The sequence below is a fragment of the Tiliqua scincoides genome, chromosome 5 (genome assembly GCF_035046505.1).
Source record: "Tiliqua scincoides isolate rTilSci1 chromosome 5, rTilSci1.hap2, whole genome shotgun sequence".
In the NCBI taxonomy this organism is placed as follows: Eukaryota; Metazoa; Chordata; class Lepidosauria; order Squamata; family Scincidae; genus Tiliqua; species Tiliqua scincoides.
The window spans coordinates 49,575,276-49,600,751 of record NC_089825.1 but is presented as its reverse complement, the minus strand read 5'-3'; the positions used below and the strand labels follow the sequence as shown (position 1 = coordinate 49,600,751).

The window sequence follows — 25,476 nt, the reverse complement described above, 5'->3', positions numbered from 1 at the left end:
GATATGGTGCATTAATGTCAGTATTACCTTGAGAAATTTCTATTACAGTACTCTCTCTCTCTCTCTCTCTCTCTCTCTCTCTCTCTCTCTCTCTCTCTCTCTCTCTCTCAAAAGACTTGATTGAATTGGTAGGAATTGTGCTTGGTGTATTGGTGTATTAACAGCGGGAACCGTTTCCCTTTGAATATGAGATGTTTGCCTCCAAAATGGGTTTCAATGGAACTTTCACTCTCTTGTTTCTCACAGAAAAGAGAATGAAGAAAATGAGCAACATCTATGAATCTGCAGCCAACACCTTGGGAATCTTTAGCAGCCCATGCCTGACAAAGGTGGAACTGAGAGTTGCATGCAAAGGCATATCGGACAGGGATGCCCTCTCCAAGCCCGATCCCTGTGTCATCCTGAAAATGCAGTCTCACGGGCAGTGGTTTGAGGTAGGTGGCCAATTAAATGCTCATTGGAGATGTGCCTGGTGGTGATTTGATTGATGTGGTTCAGCAGCAGGGCTTGGCTTTGCTGTTCAGAAGTATCTAATGGCATGAAATGAAGAATCAATTTTCTAGGCTGCAATCCAGCAAGGCTCTTTGGGAATCTGGATATGCAAAAGCCTTTCATCCCTCAAGGAACACTGGAAACATTATTCCTATTAGGAGCAAGATCCTCCCTCCCCCACTCCCAGCACTGCTTTGCAATCTCATTGGAGTTTAAAAGTCAAAATAAACATCACAATGTCCATCCCAACATGCCTCCAGCTTGCCCACCTGGCCTGGTTTGATGAAGAGCCAGTCTGGCAAGGAGGTGGTGACAGAGAGATCCCCAAACATTCCGTACTTGCCTTTCCTGCCTGGCTGGTTTTTCAAAATAGGCTGCGTGAGGCATGCCATGAGTGGAAGAGAACTTGCCCTCCTCCCAGCATGCCTCACCTGGTCAGTTCTGAAGAATCAGCCAGACAGGGAAGAAAATGCTGGCAGTTCCTGAGAAGTGATAGTGGTAAGGAAAGAATCAGAACAGGATCATAGCAGTCTCCTGCTTTTCCCTCCAGCCCCACTTGCTCACAGCAGCAGTGCCAGAGGAAGAGGTGAGCAGTCAGCTGCTGTGCCAATCTTCTTGCTTATTCTCAGCAAGTGAGAAGAGAATTGAAGCAGTGAATCAGCTAGATGGATGATGAGTGAGAGAAGCAGCAAGCACTCATGAGGGGGTCACTGCTATCAATTTCTGCCTATTCCAGCCCACTGATTGAAGCAGTTGGTTCACCTATTCTCATGCACAGGCCAGCCCAATGTAGCAGTAGGGTAATGAACCTTAATGAATTCCCTAATCAAGGACGTACAGTCCAGCAACTGCATGGGATATTCTGGTGCTGGAAATGGGGGCACAGCAAGGGGGAAGCAGATTCCTCTTGCTTAGCAGATATGTGTTTCACTGAAGATGCACATTCAGCCTCCTTGAAAATTAGCATCACTTAGTTCAGGAAGGTCAAACATATGGACCATGAACCGGATACAGCCTGTGGAAGCTCTTTATGTTTCCCCCATGATAATTGGGCTGTCCCAGCATCATCAAGCCACTGAGGTGCAAAGTGATGTGTTGACAGAAGTGGCAGTGCTGAAAAGGTGGAGCTGGGAGAGCACAATTATCATGCAGGCCACCCTTTTAGCAGCACCAATTCTGCCAAGGCACTGGGAGGGAAAGATGGAAAGAGATCTCGGAAGGTGAGGAATGGGATGGAGGAAGAGGCAAACCAAGAGGGGTGAGAAAAGAAGAAGCTGCAGAAGTGCTGGGAGAGCCCAGTTATCATATGGGCCGCCCTTTCAGTGGCATCTTTTTTGCTGAGGTGTCGCGTTGCAGGACCTCTCAGCTGCTAACTGGTGAAGTGATGCCTTGGCAGAAGCAGCACAGCTGAAAGGGCAGCCTGCAAGATAATTGGGCTCTCCCATATCTTGAAAATGATCAAGGCCTGTATAGTTTCTCTTGTGACATTTGTAGCTAATGATTTCCTATGTGAGGAAAAAGGTGCTTATTTTCTGGTCATTGCCTGTATAATGACATCAGTTCCTGCTTAATGATGTCAAATTCCTGCTGAATGACATCACCTCTAGCCCCTCAGCAGGTGCCATCAGCATTATTCAGCCCACTGTACGAAATGAGTTGGACAGCCTTGGCTTAGCTCCTTCATTCTAGAGATAAAACTCAAAGGGGGCCTATTTCTATAATTATCAATATATCAAATATGTCAAAGACATCTATTTATCTAGCTTCAAGCAGATTGAAGCTGAAATAATATTATCATATTATAGGCACTTGGAATTTTAATGTTCCATTACATTTAGTGAGAATAACCAATGACTTTTTACATGTTTTAAAATGAATTTAGCTAGAGATCTGCTATTTTCCCCTCTGTATAAGACTGGGGTGGGAGGGGGATGAAATATATCTATTTTATCATACAAGACAATGAATTGTTACTACGTGTGTATTATATGCAGAGATTCTCTTTTCCGGAAAATATAAAGATTCAATATTGCCATATGCGAAACCACAGGAGTGTAAAATGACCTTTCTGTTGGAAATAATTTTAGGATAACAGGATTAAAAATAAACCAAACACAACAGATTAATCACCGAAAATAATTAAAGCTTATTCTGTTGTTACATAAGGTCACTCACATCAAAGCACATTAATTATGGAAACAAATTTCACAGCAAAATTTGCCTTTCTCAGGAAAGAATGGTTCTGACATCAACAATCTATCAATCAACAAAAACGTTCATAAATGCCTGAAATGCTTTCACATACATCCAAAAGAAGAATAGTTGGCGTTTGTATAATGCTTTTAAAGTGTGCAACATGTTTCTCATGTATTATCTTGATGGAATCATTACGATAACCCCATAAGGTATTGGTTGGCAACCTTCAGTCTCAAAAGACTATGGTATAAGCCTACAGACCCCAGTAATCCAAGGCGGTCTCCCATCCAAGTACTAACCAGGCCTGACCCTGCTTAGCTTCCAAGATCTGACGAGATCAGACAAGTGCAGGGTAAGGTATTATTATGCTCAGTTTGCAGATGGGGAAGACTGAGGTTGAGTGGTTAGCCTAATGCCACCTAGAGAGGTTTATAACAGAGGCAAGATTCAAGCTGGGAAATTGCTGATTTACACATTAGTTTCTTAGAGCCCAATCCTATAAGCTAGTACTGCCAGCGCTGGTGGCCAGTGCTGGTGCTAGGTGTTGTAAATGTGCCCTCAGAATGCCTCGGTGGGGAAGCAGTAGGCATGAGCAGTCCTCAGGTTAGTACAGCTGGGATGGCAGCTTGTACCCATTCCCCCCCCTCCCAGAAACCCCACTGCCGAGGGTCATTGGCTCCTTGCAGCTGCCAAACAATGCCAGCCTCTGGCACCAGCCCTGATTTTTGATATGTTTTTAAACTGAATTGTGTTTTATATATAAAAAAACAAAAGTTTTTTTGTTGCTGTTTTGAATCACCTTGAGAGCATTAATGTAGAAAGGTGGTATAGAAATCAAAAGAAATATTATTCTGTACCCGTACATGGTGTGAGCAGGTATATGTTTTATTATGCTGAGTGCAGTGAAAATAAATGTCCCTTTACCTGAAGACTTGATCAATACACAAATCTCAACAGGTGCCTATTTACGATGCTGAGTGCAACCAGAAAAAGTGCTAACCTGAGATAAGGATTTTTTGTGGACCTGATCTTCTTCTTTCACATTTGTCCTGTGTGGTGGCTGGGTCTGCTAATTTGGATCGGAATCACTATTTCTTCGATGACCTGGTGAACAGAACATGTATGTTTGCAACCTTCAGTCTCGAGAGATTATGGTATCGCGCTCTGAAAGGTGGTTTTGGAACATTGTCTAGCGTGGCTGAAAAGGCCAATTCGGGAGTGACAATCACTTCCACACTGGGAGCAAGTGCAGTCTGTCCCTGGTCTGTCTCCCTGACTGTGGGCCTTCCTTCTTTGCCTCTTAGCCTCAGACTGTTGGCCAAGTGTCTCTTCAAACTGGGAAAGGCCATGCTGCACAGCCTGCCTCCTAGCGGGCCGCTCAGAGGCCAGGGTTTCCCACCTGTTGAGGTCCACTCCTAAGGCCTTCAGATCCCTCTTGCAGATGTCCTTGTATCGCAGCTGTGGTCTACCTGTAGGGCGCTTTCCTTGCACGAGTTCTCCATAGAGGAGATCCTTTGGGATCCGGCCATCATCCATTCTCACGACATGACCAAGCCAACGCAGGCGTCTCTGTTTCAGCAGTGCATACATGCTAGGGATTCCAGCACGTTCCAGGACTGTGTTGTTAGGAACTTTGTCCTGCCAGGTGATGCCGAGAATGCGTCGGAGGCAGCGCATGTGGAAAGCGTTCAGTTTCCTCTCCTGTTGTGAGCGAAGAGTCCATGACTCGCTGCAGTACAGAAGTGTACTCAGGACGCAAGCTCTGTAGACCTGGATCTTGGTATGTTCCGTCAGCTTCTTGTTGGACCAGACTCTCTTTGTGAGTCTGGAAAACGTGGTAGCTGCTTTACCGATGCGTTTGTTTAGCTAGGTATCGAGAGAAAGAGTGTCAGAGATCGTTGAGCCAAGGTACACAAAGTCATGGACAACCTCCAGTTCATGCGCAGAGATTGTAATGCAGGGAGGTGAGTCCACATCCTGAACCATGACCTGTGTTTTCTTCAGGCTGATTGTCAGTCCAAAATCTTGGCAGGCCTTGCTAAAACGATCCATGAGCTGCTGGAGATCTTTGGCAGAGTGGGTAGTGACAGCTGCATCGTCGGCAAAGAGGAAGTCACGCAGACATTTCAGCTGGACTTTGGACTTTGCTCTCAGTCTGGAGAGGTTGAAGAGCTTTCCGTCTGATCTGGTCCGGAGATAGATGCCTTCTGTTGCGGTTCCAAAGGCATGCTTCAGCAGGACAGCGAAGAAAATCCCAAACAAGGTTGGTGCAAGAACACAGCCCTGCTTCACGCCGCTTCAGATGTCAAAGGGGTCTGATGTGGAGCCATCGAAGACAACAGTGCCCTTCATGTCCTTGTGGAAGGATTGGATGATGCTGAGGAGCCTGGGTGGACATCCAATCTTGTGGAGAATCTTGAAGAGGCCATCCCTGCTGACCAGGTCGAAGGCCTTTGTGAGATCTATGAAGGCTATAAAGAGTGGCTGTCGCTGTTCCCTGCATTTCTCCTGCATTTGTCTAAGGAAGAATACCATATCAGTGGTGGACCTGTTGGCTCGGAATCCGCACTGTGATTCTGGATGAACAGAACATACATTGTACAAACCCCTCAGATAGGTGTTTCTGGCACTAAGGATTAGAATGTCATTTGTACTTTTCATTTCAAGTATGGAAGCCCAGAGCTTGGTGGCAGAGCATGTACTTTGTGCATGTAAGGTTACAGGTTCAATCCCCAACATCTCTTGGTTTTCACCAAGGGTAGCAGAGCTGGGGAAGACCTCTGCTTAAGATGTTGGAGAGGTGCTGCCATTCAGAACAATGCTGGACCAGAAGGATCAGCTGTCTACTTAAGACAAGACATCTTCATCTCAAGTCCCAGCTTTGCAGAAGGCAAACAGACCAATACACGTTCTTCAAAGTGACACGTTTTCTGCATATGCTTCCCTCTGAATAGGGAGAAGACAAATTTCTCTCGCAGATGATGGTGCCACGTTTGACCCAATTAGTCAAACAGCTCTGCAAAGCATATCAAAACCTGGTATGCCCAGTTGGTGTTCATGGTTTGGATGTGAGGTCTTCAAAAGACAGGACCGTTTTAGAAAGATGATGACGATAGATCCTGGCAGGGGACAATCTACCTGCAGAGATGTGCTGCCAATAGCAAAAAACAAAAACGTAGATTACCTTGTTACCTTGTGGAGTTGTTTTGGCTGCTCTTGTTATTTTTCAAATATCTTATTGCATGTAAAGATAGATACCAAACAGGCTATTTAAACTGCTGTTCGGAGAAATTGCATAATGTAAAACAAACAACCTCCAGTAAAAAGAGCTTCAAGCATATCATCAAATGAATGACTATATATATACAGGTATTTATATACAGGTATTTATATACACAGATATTTATATACCGCCTTTCTTTGGTCGTCAGATTTCTCCTCAGACTTTAATCCAAGGCGGTTTACATAGGCAGGCTGTTCTAAACCCCCCGTAGGGATTTTTACAATTGAATAGTTCTAGTCTTTCATAGAACTCCTCCTTCCAGCTGGATTTCTTCCCAGTCTGGCCTCTCTCTGGCCGCCTCCCATGCTCACTTGATGGCAATGCCTCTCTGCCACCGAGGGTCAGCTCATCAGTAAATCAGTGTGTGGTCAGTTCTCGGGTACTTCCAGTTGTTTCGAACTGGCAGCCTCAGATCTTCAGGCATACAAGGCGGCAGCTCTACCAACTGAGCCAGACCTCCTGCTCCTGTATATTCAATGTACAGAATGAAAATATGCTTAGGTGCACTGCTGCCGTGCAGGTCCTGTAACACCTCAGAGCCAATGTAGTGTACTGGATAGTGTATAGCTCAGTGGTATTGCTTGCTCATGGTTTGTATGCAGACAATCCCAGGTTCCATTTCTGGTACCTCCAGGCAGGGGTTGGAAAAGATCCCCACCCAAAACAAGGGATAGTTACTACCAGTCGGAGTAGACAATGCTGACAGTCCAATCCTCTGCACAGCTCAGTGGGACCTTCTTGCTTAGTTCTACTGTAAAGAAGATAAATGAAGGTAATGAGTGCTGGGGGGGGGGGACAGAGATAGTGTGGAGATCGGGTTCCCCCTTATCCCCAGTTTCCAGAATCCACAGAGAGTGAGAACGTACTTCATCTACAACTCCTAGCCCTAGCTACCATTCAAGTTGTGTGGGACGAAGACTAAAATAATAACTGTGGTGGCAGTAGCACTGATGTGACCAGTCCAATGCCAAGCTTTGATCCACTTCTGGGTCTTGACCCGGACCCACTTCTTTACCCACCTGTTGAATATGTCTGTGCTAGTCAAATTTATGCACCTAGTTCACTATGAGTATAGTAGTAGGAAACCATTCTCCACATCCCGTTAATTATCTGCTGGTTTAGATGCAAAATAGCAAACAGAAGTGCTCTGAACTGCTTCATGTAATAATGCTGGTGTCCCTTTGAGGATCTGCCACTTGGTGAACTTTTTTTGCGTACTGACTCACCACAAAGATCAACCCCTCACCATAATGTGTCTCCATATGGCTGCCAAGCATTCTGTTCTTTTTACACCAGGCCTACACACCTTGTGATACACCAACCTGAAAACAGCCCCCAAACCATGTATGTTGGTAAGCGTTGTGTAGACCTGTTACATTTTTTCTCCCACAAGAACTGTGGGGTTGTAAATGTCAAGCACCTGGCAGGCCCTTTGAAAGGGCTGGTAAACTAAACCTGTGGATCACAAGTTGTGTGGGCCTGCTTTTATGTTGTACAAAAAGCAAGATAAAGATTATATTGTACTGAGCTTAATTTCATCCATAATGTATTCATGTTTGTCCTGCAATACTAATCATTCAATAGTTCATCATTGTGCATGGAATCACTTGCCATCTCTATCCTGTGGAACTAAGTACACTGATGCAGTTAAAGACATCTGCATTTTGAGCAGATACTAACCCTGCTCTGGGAATCCAGATGACCCTCCTTCACGGGAATCGAGATGGCCCTTCTGGCTAGACTAGAAAACATGATTTCCATTTTTTAAAACAGTGATTATGACTCTAAAAGGGGGGCTTTTCCTCATGGAAAATGTTTGTTACTTGTCAGGAAAATAGGTTTTCTGTCCATTAGCTCACAGCTTGAGGATGCTGCCACATTAAATCAAATGTTTTCTGGAAGTTGGCATTTAATGTAACCTCACACAGGAAACCTTTCATATGATGGTCTGATTGAAAGCACAAACTTTAAAATGTCACAGGAATGGCAGTCAATGTTGTCGTCCCTCCACACCCATCTTCCTGGCTTTGCACTCTTTAAAGTTGTTATCCATGTCTGAGCAGTACACAGTAGGTACCACAATGCAATGGAAACATTATCTATTGTCAAGATAGCACAGCAAGACCTCCAAAAAATATCTGTTCCTATCTCTGTTGATTATGAGATATTTTCCATTTCGCCACTGCAGGTCAATGTGAGCTATGTCCAATTCAATTCAGTGCTGTCCCCACAGTAAGTACATACTGTAGACCAGCTCTGAGGTTGATTGGAGAGTAGACTAGTTCACAGTTTTGTTGGCTAGATATAGCAAAATATACACACAAATCAATGGTGTCTCCTTGGACCTAGAGAAGGTGCCAACCTGTTTGATGAGTGGAAAAATCTCAAGAAATACAGTATCTTCTTAGAAATATTTTGATGGAACTGTACAGATACCAGTGCCTGTAACTATAGTACTGTACTGTGTACATCAGGAATTCTCAGGCTCTCTGATTAAAAACCATAAGTGAGGTTTAGATATTGTTAACCAGCATTTGATATCCCGTTTCTAAACAAGGAGTTCTCACCTTCATCCAAAACTCCACAATTGCAAACTTTCTTTGCCGACCTACTTCCCGCCTCCTGCTTTTACTCCTGGATTAAAAAAGGAAGAGGGGGAAAAAGAGGAAGAAAAATGTGGAGGGGAGGAGAGCATTGAGCAAGCTAGAACAGCAGCCACAAAAACTCGCGACTGCTGTCTGACAAAAATGTGGTCCCCATTTGAACCAGAGCTTACCATTCCACTTCTGCACCATGTATATTTCCAGTAGATCTGGGCATTGGGATGTTCTGGGCAGTCATGTCTGTTGCCTGGCATTCCAGAAGGCTGTGCAACAAGATGTCTGGACAGATGTGACTGCCCAGAGCATCCCAGTGCCCAGATCTACTGGAAATATATGCAGCGCAGAGGCGGAATGGTAAGCTCCGCTGACAGAGCGGAGGTCCCAAACCCCAGATCCGCCCTGAGCTAGAACATTGGAGAGTAAGAGGAGCAGATCTTTGGTACATCTGTGGGTAAGAAGGCAGCATTTGGCATCCCCTTTGGCATCAGAAAGTCTTGGGCCAGTTCTAAAATGATACATTTACTCACAGTCTTACCAATTTCCATTTTTCTCTAAATACCTTAAGGTTTCATCTATTGGATCTTGAGAGATGTTAATGTCCATCATTTTTCTTATTTTGCCCAACACTTGCAGGGAGTTTTCCAGGAGGAGGAATAGTTAGCGCAAACGTTACAATTAGTAACATAGTACAAACCGATTATATACAGTTTCCTGTAAAATTGGCTCAGATAGAATTATTATGACACATATTATATGCCAAGTGTCATGAAACAATGCAGAAACCCATCACTGGAAGGTACAGGCTACGGTTCATTAGAAGGTATTAAGTTATGCTGTGTCCTAGAAAGGGCTACTGTGTGAGAATATGTTTTGCCTTTTGAATACTGTCGGATCAAACAAGGTAGTATCAAAGATGAGAACATGGGTTAGACCAGAGGAAGGGTTTTGTGGAAATCTAAACTTAGCCATCATTACATCTCTATCAGGGAGAGTTCAAGCATGAGATCTCCCCTCTCCCCCATACAACAGTATGCTTGGAATGTGTTCTGTCATCAGCAGATATGTACTTGTCTTTGCCTGTCTATTTCTTGGCCTTAATTCAAGCACGCATGTGCACATGCAGACATGTCGAGAAGCTCTTTAAATTATCAATTAAACTTACAGTGTCAGAGATGCCCCAATTATACAAGAATTCTGTCTGCTGAGATTTTTGAAGGCTCCCCCACTAGCAGGCGCAGAAAGCAGGAGGAAAGGAAATCTACTGACTACCTTTCTCTGTATCTCCTCTTATCTCTCATTTTTTCAGCTGGTTTCATATTTGCCCCTGTCTTTCAAATCTCTCCCCCCCCCCATCTATTTCTTTTAACAGCAAATGGCTAATTGGGAAGGGAAGATCCAGGAAAGCAGCTACTTCTCTCTCATAGCACAATCCTATGCATGTTTACTCAGACGTAAGTGCCATGTGGTTCAATGAGACTTACTCCCAAGTAAGTGCATATAGGATTGCAGCCTCTGTGTGTGTGTTGAATCATTAATTTTTAAAAGTTTTTCTCTAGATTTTTTTTTTCTGAAAAAATAAAAGGTACATAATGTTACATTATTTCACACTTTGATAATAAACCAGAGCGTTGATATCCAACTGAGCCGGTTTACTTTTTACCTTTTACCTCCTGACACACTCTTTTTCCTGACATAGAGATAAAGTAATGGGAATATACTACCCCTGGTAAATTTGTGTGCGTCACACTATTGTAAAAGGCACAAGAACAGGGCTAGTTAAAAAAAAAAAAAAAGTGTCAACCCTCAGCACAAAACCCCATGAAGAAAGTGATTGTACTTGTTCTGTACTTGATTGTACTTCACAATCAAGTACAGAACAGGTTAAATGTTTCCTCTGTCTTGTTGCATGAGCCTCCAAGCAAAGACTTGCTTGCTGCTTGTCTGTAAAGAATTTCTATCTAGCTTTTGTCTAAAACGGTGAATATTTATTGGAATATTATCTTTTTTTTTCTTTTTTTTTAAAAGGAGGAATTAAACAGGTTGGACTTTTTCTTTTTTCTTTTTAATGAACACCCAAAAAAAGTAATTGTCTCTTTATCAGGTTACAGCATTTCCTTGCTTCTCAATTAAATGCTCTGCATTTTTCAAGTAGCCTAATCAACCACTTGAATAGATAGAAATGAATTTCACATCAGTTCAGAAATATTAGGTTCTTCAGGGCTAGAGGTCCCCGGGGAGAGAGAGAGAGAGAGAGAGAGAGTTTTCAAGCTCTCCAAGAGCTAAACTTGCATTGCTAGGACGGATTTCTCCTGGTTCAATTCAAAAGGCAGCACCACTACCGGGTGCAGTAGCACCAAAACATCAACTGCTGCATCTGGTGGTCCCACAGCAGCCGCCAGAGGTCTCCTTGGGGAAAGCCCCAAGCCCTGTAATGGGGACTTCTCAGGTCTGTGCCAGTTTTATTTTGCCAGCGCAGATTTGACAGACTCCAATTTCAGGATCTAGTGAAGCAAAGCTCCTCCTCCTGCCCCAGGTCCTCCCCCTGCTGTCCCTGGAATGCCTCTCTCTGCCCCCTGAGGCCCTCACTGCGGCCCAGAGCTCTTACCTAGCTTCAGCTGGCATCTGGTCAATGCTGGACTCAGCACCAACTAGTACTGGGCATGAGCCAGTACTGACTCAGTGCAGGATGTCACAAGCATACCTTACAGAGTCTTCTAGTAGGCACTTCTGGCTCTCAGCCAGCCCCAGTAGTACGCTTGTACTGCCAGTGCTGAATAGCTCAGATCTTAGCCAACACTGATCTTATGTGTTGACGTACCCTAGGTTAAACAAATATTTATCGAATCCCGAAACCCCCGCAGATGCTGAAAACCTGGAAGATAATGAAATCCACAGTCCTGACCTGCTTTCTGAGTTGCAGGGAGGCCACATGAAACCTCCTTACAATTCAGAATGCCTGCCAAAGCCTTTTAGCAGGCACTTCTGGTTTCTGTGAGAACTAGAAGTGCCTATTAGAAGGCTCTGACAGGCATTCTGAAGCATGGGGAGGCCATATGCAGCCTCCCCACAACTCAGAAGATCTCCTGGATGTGACCTCCGTTTGCATCCAGGAGGTCCTCTGTGGGTCCTCCAGCTTCAAGTTTGGTACCTGCAGATGAGGACCCACTTTATTTCCTTCCTGACCTGTCTTTCAGGATGATTTTCATGGAATTGACTGTCTCCATAGGAACAGGTCAACTGTGACTTATGTAAACTCTGAATGCATACTAAATCTGAGCTATCTTAGAATTGGGCATGTTGTCAAGTCAGCAGTGGTGTAGTAGACTCAATGCCCTTTGCGTTCCTTCTAGCTTGAAGGACCAAAGCAGATAATACGGTTGCTACAGGGAGTCTGCCAAAAATGGTCTCTCCATCGTGAGTCATTCCTTTCTCAGCTGTATCATCTACAAGAACCCACAGCGTGGAGCTTATCAAAGCACTGCTCTGCCTAGAACAATCGTTGGCCACACTTTTTAGAACACACACAGACACAAAGGATTTTAAATTGGGGACATGACACCTTTCATTTGAAGTACGAGAACTTGCTCTTGGAATTGGACCATTTCTGGCACCAGCTACAAGTGGTCTCTGAAATTCCCCCCAGCTAATCTGGTCACCTCTAACCACCTCTAATGAGTGCCTATTCCATCCCACCACCCCCATGGCCAATGGCTCCATTTTACTATTTCATTAATGTTTGTAAACAGGTCACTTTGTGGATACTCCTGATCACATGGCAATCTGCACACTGATGTGAACTGAACAAAAGTGCTGCTCACATCTTCATTGTTCTAAAAAGTGATATGATTCCCAAACTGGTGGGTTGTGACCAACCAGTCAGGAAAGCACTCAGCTGGGGAAAGTTACCGGGGAAAGAGGGGGTTCTGGCTTACCTGAAGCCAGTGCCAGCCTTCTGGGGGGTTCAGAGAGCCCCGTGGATGCTTCTGCAGGGCTCCCCAATCCTCATATAAAAATAATAAAAATCATGATTGGAAGCCACTCCTGGTTTTCCAATCGGAAACCAGAAATAGCTTCTGATTACAATTTTTATTATTTTTGAAGCTTGGGGAGCCCTGCAGAGGTGTCTGTGGGGCTCCCCATGCTCCTGGGAGGCTGGCGCTGGTTTCAGATAAGCCAGAACCCCCCTTCCCCGATAGCTGTGCCAATCCCAGTGATCGTGTTGCTGCAATCCCTCCTGCCACTGGAAAGACTTAAGTGGTTCCCTCCTCCTAAGGAGGACTTTGGGAACGACTGCTTTAGAAAATTAAGGGCCAAAATGCTTATTGTACTGAACTGGAACTACGGTGTGGGGGAACAGAGGTTGAACCTTTTACCCCCACTGCATCCCAATCTAGATCCCCTACCCCCACAGCTGCTATTTTCTCCCAGAAGGAAAGCATCCATTGGAGCAATTGTTGAGACTCCAGTCCAGATCAGAATTTTTTTTTGGGGGGGGGGAGGGGGAAGGATTAAAACCCACTCCCACTCATCCTACAGTCCCAGTATTGATTTCCCCTCCATGTCCTTGCTGTTTAAATTAAGGAAAACAGACAAACAGCAAAACAATGCAATTAATGTAACATATACTGTAGTTTGGTCCTAAACATGATAGAAAGAAAACTTCTTGCCTTTATCATTACTGCAACCACAAATGTAGCTTACATTGTACATTGTAGATGCAGCTTAAACTGGCCTTGTAAAGAAATTGCAGAGTAGATGACTACTGTATTGCCCCTCTGAGCAAACGCCTCCTTTTCCACAGTCACTAACACAGAGCATTCATGCTGTGGTTAGGAAGACTTCTGAGTCTAAAGCAGTCGCATGCAGAATCCTGTTAATGAAATCTTATGATTTCCCCTCTTCTGGGAAATAGAAGATTTCCCCTCTTCTGACCCTGGGCAGAGTCAGCCTATGTGGACAGGGTTGGCCAGAATGATCCAACGAAGCACAGAGTGCCTACACCTTTAACCATTGTATAGTAGAGGTAATTTTTGGCAGGTGCAGCTTTTTAAACCCTTTCATGGTGAGCTGCATCTGCCAGAATCCCCTCTTCTATACAATGGTTAAAGATATAGGCACTCTGTCCTCCATTGGATCTGGTCATCCTGGAATTGATCCATCCATATGGCTGACTAAGGCAGTTATCCCAGGTAGCAGATGGGTGGCAAGCAGCCACCTCCATTTTCCCACTGCCCTGCTCTTCCTCCCACTCCTGTTTTGGAAAAGGAAGATGGGAACGTAATGGAAGGGAAGTGTGAAGGATGGAAGAATGGTAGCCATAACCCAATTGTGGGAGGAGCACAGGCTGGGACATAAGCAGGTAAGGAGGCAGCATTTGGCATATTGCAGAGGTTCCCAAACTTACCACAGCCACAGTGCCCTGCAGTCACAGAGCCCTGTTGCACTGCCACCATCGCCCAGCTGTCCCAGGAGCCGTCATCTTGAAACATGTGTGCGCCCAGGAGAGGCAGTAAGAAGAAGCCACTGGGCACATCCCGTGGCACCAATGTGAGTTTGCCATGACACCCTTGGGTTCCACAGTGTGCAGTTTGGGAACCAGTGGCACATTGCCTGAGTTCCCAGGAGGTCTTAGGCAGGCACTGTAGAATAAAAACTGTGCCATTGATGGGTGTAAGGCTGGCAAAAACACACACACACACACACACACACACACACACACACACACACAAATCAAATGCTTTTCTTAGTCTTACAGTTGGTAAAAAAAAAAAAAAGATGTCTGTAAGAACTGGCAATATTAGCCCTTACCCACAGTTTCTAAAGGCAATGTCTTTGTTCCTCTATCTAATCATTTTGATTGAAGGATGAAGTGCTTTACAAAATATAGTTAGTGGTCCAGTAGCTGAAGAATGTGTTCTGTCTCCCAGATGCAACACGAAGGTGCACAGTTGTGGCGCAAATCTGAACCTCTTAATTTTGGTTTCCATCTTAAAAACCACATTGCTGTACAGAAGATGTTAGTGCTGTTGAGCTTTATATGATGCACTTTCCCAACCCAGCTGACGTACTGAATCCATTTTTTCTGCAAAATGTTTGCATTATGAGTTAGAGATTCTAAAACCAATACTAAGTTAATTTGGAGTGAATTCAGATGCATCATGGGAGGCACCCGTGAAATATTTTCATCATGTCGGGAACATTAATCAGAGTCTGTTTGGTTTGCGCTTTCCAGCCTTCAGCAATTGCTTGGGCCACTTTTTCCTTTCACAAGGACAGCTGGAGCAATGCCAAAATTATAGGCACCAAACAGAAACGTAAGAAAGGCACTTTGGAATGCCTTCAGTACAATGTCCTTACAGGAAGTGTGCAGTGCCTCTGAGAGGAATTTTACCAGGGAGTGCAAAGTTTCTTTTGGTCCCAAAGGGGGAAGGGAGGGGTGAAACAGAGCAGAGGAGGGTGGTGACAGGGGTGGACAGAACCGGGGTGGAAAGGGGCAAAACAAGGTGGGGGAGGGTGGAAACAGCTGGGAACATCTTTGGAGCCCAGATCTACCGGGCTTCCTGATGCAGAGCCCAGGACTATCTGCCAGTGAGGTGTTGGTAGCTAGAAACAGTAACACAGAAAATTGGACACACGCCTAAGTCTCTCTAAAATCTTTTAAATCTAGAAATTCGTGGCACCATCATACTTTGGCTCACATGAGAATGGAATGTGCCCTAACTTACTTCTGCAGCAGCTGTAGTCCCACTGCTGTGTCTCAGAGCTCCTATACACAACTTCATGGTAAGCAGAGCCACAAGCCAATCAGCTACATTAGCAGACAAGCTTCCTCCCAGATTTGACCCCGCATTAAGGAATGTCATGTATGCATTCCTCGGCGCATTGCATGTTGCCGTCACTGCCCAGAATGGCTCCAACGGTGAGTGGGAGGGGCGCTTACATGGCGCACTGCAGAGCCTGCAGTACTTGACATGTCGCCCCTCTGGCTAGGCTACTGCACCCTGCCAATCCATTGTCTGAGCTGACTGCTTCAAGGCAGCGTCACAGACAAGCGGGCCCTTACTGTGTTTGGGAAAACTGAGTAATAAGAATCCAAGTGACAGTGTGGGAGTGTTACTTTATCTCCAGACAACACATTCAAAATGATAAGCATTTTATCAAATAATGAAAACAAACCTTTTGAGATTTGGGATATAGTTGCCAGTCAGGGAAGGAAATATTCAAATACCTTCTCAGTGATAAGTAAAGAACTCCCACATCCCCCAGGGGCAACGGTTCGAAGGATGAAGATAAACACTCAGATTCTAGTGCCCATCATCAGATACATGCATACGCACAATTCCTTGCAACTCTGTTTAAAGCAGTGGAAGGATGCTTTAAGGGAACATTTGGCTTCTCTGTCCGCCACATCAGGAGAGATATGCAGGAAGGTGGCCACAAGCAGCATCTGTAGCACCTTCCCCATATCAAAGGAATTAAGCAACCCTGGTATATAGCTGTTTCCTATGAAATATGCATATAGGAACCCCCGCATAGAGACTTAGTAGCCTATAGCACCTTCTGCTCCAGGTGTATATCATGATTTAATCAAAAGTAGAGTTGAACAGAAAGCAAAGGGCTTCCTCTTTTACAAGTTTTCAGATCATCCTTTGGTGATTATTCAAAAGTTGTTCTGAAGAGGCAGAAGTGTATTCTCAATCTGCCCATAGTGATCCTACTATGTAGCCAAATCAATTGACTATATAGCATTGTGATGTCATAATGTGCACTGTGTGGTTTTAAATGGCTAGAATCACCTGTGCGTCCCAGGAAGAAGAAAACAATGGAGCCAAATCAACACCAAAGAGGGGAGGCAATGGCAGTGAACAGGAATGAAATAAGGCAAAATAAAGCAATTTACAGCCTGTAGGAATTCTCCCCTTCTCCAATGCTCCTTCTGGCCTGGAAAGCCAACAGGGTAAACATTCATCATAGCCCTAATTATAAGTGCATATTGAGGCTGAAATCATGAGTAAAGGTGTAACCATCAAAATACTTTGCATTAGCTCACTAAGGGCCAATCCTATCCAACTTTTCAGCACTGGTGCAGCTGCAATGCAGTCCTGAGGTAAGGGAACAAATGTTCCCACACCTTGAGGAGGCCTCTGTGACTGCCTCCCCACCACAGGATGCAGTGCACACCCCATTGGCACAGCTGCACCGGCACCAGAAAATTGGATAGGATATGGCCCTAAGTTAGTAGGTACAATAATCAACCAGAGTTGTACTTGATATTTTCATCTTCTTAACGCTCTTCTTAGAAGTCAACAGGCCATTTTATCTTTCCACAGTAAATCGCTGTTGATTCACTAAGCTTACGCCTTAGCATTCTGACAACTGAACTTCTATTGTCTTTATCTAAAAATAATTCTAGCCTGCTTTGAAATTTTGGAAAATGTGCAAATGTAATAATTTAAAAATAGTCTTTGAAATTTCATTTTCTCTTTTGCCAATGTTGGTTGCCATGGTGTTCAAGTAATAGGTTGTGATTTTTAACACTGAATTAATTACTACTTCTCACTCACAGAGAACATCTAATTATACATATTCATGAAAAACAGTGTTTGGTATTCCTGTAGGAGCAAGACAACTATTTTTTGGTATCTTGTATACTGCATTTGATTTTATGCATGTCTCTCCTTTCACAGTCTTCCTTGCCCCTCCCCACAAAGTGTTAAAGTGTCAAAGTCTTTAGAAACTTCAAAGGTCTGACCTTGCAGATCTGACTGAGACTTTTATGTCCTTGTCCCAGTTGGTTTATATGATGATCAAGCATATCTGATATATTTATTATAACAAATAATATTATGAAAAATATAAGCATTATGGTCCCAGGGTAGAAACTGTTGGCAACCTTCAGTCTCAAAAGACTATGGTATAGCGCTCTGAAAGGTGGTTCTGGAACAGCGTCTAGTGTGGCTGAAAAGGCCGATTCGGGAGTGACAATCCCTTCCACACCGGGAGCAAGTACAGTCTGTCCCTGGTCTGTCTCCCTGGCTATGGGCCTTCCTTCTTTGCCTCTTTGCCTCAGACTGTTGGCCAAGTGTCTCTTCAAACTGGGAAAGGCCATGCTGCACAGCCTGCCTCCAAGCAGGCCGCTCAGAGGCCAGGGTTTCCCACCTGTTCAGGTCCACTCCTAAGGCCTTCAGATCCCTCTTGCAGAGCCTGATAAAAACAAAACAACAACCTCACTGAAGATGAGCAGATCCTAGGGATTGGTAAGGTTAGCATTGTGCCGCACTCCTCCACTATGTCCTTTTCCAGTTCTGTTCACCACATCTTGAAATGGAAAAGGTGCAAAAGAGAGCAACCAAAATGATTACTGGGCTGGGGCACCTCCCTTTTAAGGAAAGGCTACAGCATTCGGGGCTTTTCAGCCTAGAAAAGAGGCGCCTGAGGGAGGACATGATTGAGACATACAAAATTATGCATGGGAAGGATAGAGTGGATAAAAAGATGCTCTTTTCCCTCGCACACAACACCAGAACCAGGAGACATCCACTAAAATTGAGAGTTGGGAGAGTTAGGAAAGATAAAAGAAAATATTTCTTTACTCGGAGTGTAGTTAGTCTGTGCAACTCCTTGCCATAGGATATGGTGGTGGCATCTGGCCTAGATGCCTTTAAAAGGGGATTGGACCAATTTCTGGAGGAAAAATCCATCACCTGTTCTGGGGCGACAATAGAGGAGCAAGAAACCTGGTAGTGGGTCTTTAAAGCTATTTTTCCACCGATTTTTCATCCACTGATTTTTTTTAATCCACTGGGGGTTCCAGACTGGAACCCCCGTAGATAATGAGTCACGACTTATATTTTGTTCTCTTGCCCAATTGGCCTAGATAGGGGAGTTTGCCTATTCATGAGGGAAGGTTTTGGATTAAAACTGGGCCACACTGATTGAAAGTAATGCCAGTTAGCAAGCTACATACTGCAGTTGTAGGTCCTATCTCCATGCACTTGTATTCCCTTTAGCACAGGCCTCTACCTCAGGGATAAACACCACGGTCGATTCCCTCTTTTGAGCATTCCCACCCTGACTCAAAGCAGCTGATCATCTGTCAATGATAGCAGCTTCTCCACACCAATCCCCGAAGGGGGTTGAAGAAGCTTAATTGCACCACCTCCTCCAAGCCAAAATAGAATTTCCAAGGTGATGGTTGCACTTTGTTATGACATAGGATCATTGGACAAATTAAGAGGCAAAAAAGGTGGGAGCTTGAGGATAACGTCTTGGAATTATAGGAAGACCATTATCAGTAAATTCAATGAAAGCACTCTATTGCACAGAGACTGACAGAATTCTTGGAATAATATTCATTATAGCCACGACTATGTCTGACTCCTACAGTTCCTAAAAATTGAGTTTCTCTGTGCATGACTACTTAGAAGTTCCATTGTGTTCAATGGGGCTTACTTCCAGGAAAATGTGCGTGCAACCTTAGGAAATGAAATCTGGTTTGTTAGCTAGAAGATGGTGAAAATGAGGAGCAGAGAACTTCAGTCCTGTTAGAGTTTTAGGAACACTGCTGAAGTGCAAACTGGCTCTGGGAAGATCAGATGAGCTTGCTTAATGTATTACGTGACATGTCATTTGCCTGATCATTTATTTGGGGGTGGTGATTTTTTTAAAAAAAAAAACAACAGCAAAACACCTTGCCCCATCATTTCAATCTGATGCCAGGCTTAGCAGCTGATTGAAAAGCTGTGGTTTGCTTTCCTCACAGGATTCATAAAGGAGTCACAGCCCAATCCTGAGCTACCCAGGGTGCCCAGGCTTGGCGGCACCGAGGAGGGCTGCTGCTGAATCCAGGGCCTCCTGCGCTACTGCGGGAGGTGCCTCAGGAGAAGGGGACATTCATCCCCTTCCCCCGAGTAAAGTAAGCAGCCCCACAATGGGGCTACTCACTTTACTGCCGACCAAAAGGTAAGGAAAAGGCGCTCGTGTAGGGCACGCAGCCCTACACAAGCGCCCTGGATCCTCCTCCCTCCCTCCCTCCCCCTGGCACACCTCCCACCTGCCCTCTATCCACCCCCTGCCGGCCTCCCCCCTCCCCGTAACACCTCCTCCCTGCCCCGCCCCTGCCTACCATTCCGCGGCTCGGCAGTCCCGGAGACCGCAGAGCTGCGGGAGCTGAGCTCCTGCCCGGTGCTAGCCCAGTACCAGCCAGTGCTGGGCTAGCATGGGTGGGAGCCCGGTGGTGAGACCCACAAACGTGCCTTATGGCACGTTTGTGACTGTGCTCGGCGGCACGGAGCTGTGCCACCGAGCTCAGGATTGGGCTCTCACTTGAGCTTCTTTCCTTTGTGCACATTGCAACATGCAAAGGTGGAATGTTTGCATCTTTCCTGTGGAATTGTGAGTCCTATAACTTGTGCAAGAGATTGCAGCAGTGGTTCTCACTCCTTTAGCATCGGGACCCACTTTTTAGAATGAGAAACTGTCAGGACCCACCAGAAGTGACATCATCAAGCAGGAACATTTTTAACAATCCCAGGTTGCAATCTTACCAACACTTACCCAGAAGTAAGTCCTATTTACTATCATCATTAAAAGTATCTTTACAGTAGCTTGTTAAAGTACAGATCTGTGACATTTCCCAAATGCAGTCCCATACCTTGGTAGCAGTAAGTCTAATATATTAAAAATAAAATATTGAAATGAATGGGAACCCACCTGAAATTGGCTCATGACCCACCTAGTGGGTCCCGACCCACAGTTTGAGAAACACTGGGTTATAAGGTAAGGGGCCCTGAACTAAGCAATAGCACCTCAAGGACAAAAAACAATAAAGGCAAACAAAATCAAACAAAAAACTAGGATTGAGCTACAACAACATAAGGCACAATCCAAACCTGCGCTGGAGCAGGCAAGCCAGGAGGCTTGCACTGCATTCAACGCAGGTTCATTGGGTACAGCAGCTCAGCCACGGGTAAGGGGAAGCTCTTCCCCTTACCCCTGGGTAAGGGCTGTGCGCTCCTATGGATCTTCTCGACCTGTGCCACCTCTGGAGGTGGCGCAAGTCTGAGGAGAGCGGAGCAGCTGGAAGCCACTTTGTTATCTCCGAGGTCAGGGGTTGGGATCCGGCATAACCTCTGGGTCTCAACCCCGCCCCCAGCTCCTCGCGCACCAGCCCCCAGGGCCACCCATCGCCCACCCTCCCTCCACCCAGAAACACCCTCTTCCGTCCCCTCATCACACCCACCCAAGCCTATCTTTGCCGCTTGCGTTGGCATGAGAGCACCGACACAAGTGGCAGTGTGGGAGCCACCACAGAGGCTTCTACCTGCCTCCACACGTCGGCGCCAACGTGGCTCCCACCCACGGAGGCGCAAACGTGCTTTACGGCGCATTTGCGACCCTCCAGGGCCTCCTATGCCGGCATAACTGCTGGTTAGGATTGCGCCCATAGTTCCTTAACATTAAGAAAAAGATGGAGACCAGCTTTCATTTGTGTATGTGTGTGAGACAGAGAGAGAGATGAGCAGTGGCATGACTGTCAAACCTGCTTTTTGAGGGTTATCTTTTGTTTTTGTTAACATCATCCGTGAAAACACCTGACAGCTGGGAGTCCCTAGAAATATATAGGAAGATGAAACTTTAATAACTTCTTATACCTAAAAAACTGTAGCAAATATGAAGAGAAGCAAGTGGTGTACATTTAGGTGTAGAGGTGTGGTTAGTCTTCTATCTTCTGTGTTCAAGAATACAAATTGTGTTTTAGAATTATGGAGGAATACGATTGCTACATAGAAGCCATAGATAGTCTAAAACCATACCCCACAGTTAAGATGGCCTCCTTAGATGGAAGCTGGGATAGCTTGCTTGGAAACCACAGCTGAGAATCCAATTTACCCTGTCCGGATTTTGCTGACAGTGACAGATCAGAACATCATTGACAACCACAAGTCAGCTTCCACCACTAAGCCAATGATGCAGTACTGGAATTGGGGATGGGGCAATGGTATTGCATTATTGTACAAAAAATGGCAACCACCAAGAGGCACTACAACCACCACCAACGAAAGCCCCAACTAAACTTTGGGAAAAGTTTACTGCAAATATAACCGATACGAATACAATAATTTTATGATTAAGAGCACCACATCTGATGGCTTAAGATCCTGTCAAAGAATTTCTTGGTTTTTTAATTTTATTTTTCATACTGGTGTGCTGTCTTGCCTCAAAAAATTCTAGGATGGTGGTGAGGGTGGTCTCCCCTCACAACATCCCTGTGATGTAGATCAGGCTGAATGATGGTGACTGATGCAATTTCTTCCAATAAGTTTCATGACTGAGTAAAGACCCGCACCTATGCTGTCTTGCTGTAACACTTTACAGCCTAATTCCTATGCATGTCCACTCAGAAGTAAGTCCCATTAGAGTCAATGGGGCTTACTCCCAGGAAAGTGTGGATAGGATTGGGCTGTTAATCACTGCACCACACTGCCTTTCTGAGTTTAGGTAAAACATTACACGTGATATTACTGTCTGACAACTCTGCCTACACTGTACACAGTTTCTTTCTGCCCCTTTAATATATCTCTAAGCTGTAAAAGCGTTGTTTTCTGATTGATATTTCAAAGTGATGGTAGATGTCAAATATAATCTCACTTGAATGTACTCAACAGCATGGAAGCCAGCTGCAATGAAACTAGTCATTAGTTTTCAAAATGCTTTCAAGAAGGGGGGGGGGGGGAACCACACATTTTAATTATGTGAAAAGCTTATGTTGTATTTAATATTTAAACTAATAAGTGGTTATGTAGTTCCTGCTGCCAAAATCATGATTTTTATTGCATATTAATGCAATTAAAATTGCATCAGGTTTTGCTAAATTATTGGCCTATCTGTTTAAATGGAATTACACATTCTGAGTGCTACCGTTGTTCTGTAGAAGAATTGCAATCTTTTGGGAGACAGGAAGGTTTTCCTTTGAATGGTGCATTTTAATCTACAAGGTTCAGGGCAGTTCAGGGCATAAAAATCTCTATAATGAACAAAATGCTGTAAATATGTAACAATATATAAATGATTAAAATTGCAACAAACTGGATCAAAACATTCCAGCCAAAATATCTCACTCTAGTTAAGCCTCCCCCCCCCCATTATGAATTCTAGTGTCCTCTTCTTGCTTTGTGCTGTGCTTATCACATTGGCAGGCCAATCCTATTAACCCCTCCCACCGACAATGCAAGTGCCACCATAGCATGCACTGAATCTTGTGGTGGGTCAGTCCCAAAGGTCTTCTCTGGTTAAAGGATCATTTGTTCTCTTGCATGGGGGTAAGCCATCACTACCCTACTGTGTCTACTGGATCTGTACCAGTCAAGTCAAGTCAACCTTTATTAGGCATAAACATTTGGTATGTGGGATCTGTACCAGCTGTGCAAGTCCGAGTGGACCCAGGAAAACAGATCAAAGCTGGGAAGGGCAATACAATATTGGAGGTGCAACAGCCGTCAATACCACCTCCCTTCCTGGCCTCGATCCCTCCCTGTCCCAGTCTTTTCCCTGTTCCTCCCTTCCCCACCCCATTCCACCTATCCCCTCCAAACCCCTACGCTGACTTATGGGCACCAGGGTCATCAACACACAGTTGGCACATGGCCGCAGCCACTTGCCACTTGAAGTGATAGCCCTGCCACACTGATTGGCAATGTTGCATTTTGTGACAGATGTCAAGGACGTTTATGCAAGTTCTAGAAGCATAAGGCCCTCATAGGATTTGGCCATGAACATGTGTTATGGATTTTCTGTTTTCTGGGCCACTGTCCTTGCATTGTTCTTCTTTACCTGTCAGACAGGGCTAAATATATTCTTTTTTGTAGCTCAGTCATATTTTCTTTGGCTGAGAAATAGAGCAAACTGTTACACCTCATCTCATTGATTCTTAGGTTATGCAGGCGGGTTTTCCAGCATACTCAACATACTAATGAAAAAGCTGGAATAAGTATTTAAATAGTAACTGATTAAAGGGCAGCATGGTTTGGAGCACTGTCCTCAGAAATGCTCAGCTTGTGGCAAAGTTTGGGTTTGAATGAGACGGGGTGTTTTCCATTTTAAAAAAATTTATATTCTTTGAACATATCCCTTGCCCCACCTCTCCAAGGACTCCTACCATGAGAATCTAGAGAGGTTTATTTTTTTTAACCTTTTGTCTTTCGATCTTATTTTCTGACTGCCCCCCCCCCCACCTGTTCTCTTGTAAGTTCATTGATATGCAAAATCCTCTTAAGATGGTTCTCTTTGAAAGCTGGGTGGTATGAAAAGCCAAATGCATTAGCCCTGTTACTAATGTGTAGCCTCTCATTTTGATGGTTACCTGACAGGGCTTCAGCGGCACCCTGGATCGATTTGTGATCCTGACATTTTTTTTCCCTCTCTGCTTAGAGATAATGTATGCAGTTGTTGCTCAACCCAAGAAAGTTATACAGCGGTTGAACAAATATTGGGGGGGGGGGGCAGAGAAGGGACACAGGGCATTTCTGGCTGGCTGGGCAAGCTGTATCCCACATGCCAGATTTCTGAAAGAAAAGTAATGGTGTGTTCCACATTACTGCTCTCATCTTAAAATATAACTGGAATGAGCCCACAAGGAGTTGCTGTTGCCAATATCTATGTCTGTCTGCACATGCTTCCTATACGCACACAGATTGATTGATTGATTGATTCCAAAAAAGGCATTTTGAGTACGTAACAGTACCGTTCCTTCATGTTACCTTGGGAGTTCAGCAATGTAGAGTGACAGGAAGGTGGGTTATAAACACACATGGTTGTCTTATCACTTCTAGTCTGACCAAATCATATTTAAGTTTTTCTAGGTTGACTCTGTCATAAAGAGAAAGCGATATGTAAATAAGTGGGGTTTTTTTCCCCCTTTTCTAGTGGCAGTGAACCGGAACAATACATTTTCCCCATATGGGAGAAAATTGATTTTGCCTCATTTAATGGTCTCTCGGAAGAAATCATTCTGCCACGAGCTTCCTAGCGTGCTTCCGCTTACCATACAAAAAACTCAAAATGTCATCACATTTACAAATGAACAAAAAGGCAGTCACTGGTAACAACAATGAACCACAGGCTATTTCCTCCCCACGCTCAGGTTTGTTCAAATAATAAGAAAATGTATCTTAATGATACTGACCAAATCCAGAAATGCTGGCATGCAAAAAGGCATTGTGAAAAGTGCTGTGCCAAAGAATCAATCTACCCCAAACAGCAGAGATATCATGGATAGATATGTCACATTCACACACTGGGAGATAAATGAGAATGTACATTCTCATCTGTCCTGCTGGGATTCCATTGCTGATGGCCCTGCGCCATGCCTAAAGGCATCTTGTGTGCTATTGTACTGTCACTTCCAGCAATATCCTGCCGTTTAGGGCAGCAGTTCCCAAACTATGGGTTGGGCCCCACCAGTGGGTCGCAACCTGATTTTTGGTGGGTCGTGAAACTGACAAGGAAAATGTATTGAGCCCTATGGAAAGTGAAACTGAGTCCTATGTGTGCATTTACTCATGAGTAGGCAAATATGCCTTGGCTTTTATTAAAAGCCAGCAGAATTGTCCCCATCCAATGAATGTGGAGCTCAACAAACACTCCAGAAGATGCCCCCCCCCACCATAGTATGGATAAAAAAGAGACTTGAGTAGCTAGTAAAGTTGAACTTTTTTTTTTTAAGTCTCCTGAAAGAAGTCTCCTGATAGAAAGTGTGTCCTGGTGCTAAAAAGTTTGGGAACCACTGGTCTAGGGGTGTGCATGTGTGCAACATCAGTTTTGCCCATACTGTACAAGGTCCTTATCACATGTATGGTGATTCTGTAACTGCAATTCAGATCAAAGTGATCCATGGAAATTCAG

The 25,476-nt window shown here is 44.6% G+C and overlaps 1 protein-coding gene across 1 annotated transcript in view; it reads left to right on the top strand.

Moving 5' to 3' along the window:
• Nucleotides 1-254: 254 nt before the first annotated feature.
• CPNE4 (copine 4) overlaps nucleotides 255-25,476 on the top strand; it is a 136,884-nt gene continuing 111,662 nt past the window's right edge. Inside the window, exon 1 of the mRNA XM_066627186.1 lies at nucleotides 255-434. Within this exon, the coding sequence (XP_066483283.1) occupies nucleotides 255-434 (180 nt within the window). The remainder of the gene's footprint in view (nucleotides 435-25,476) is intronic.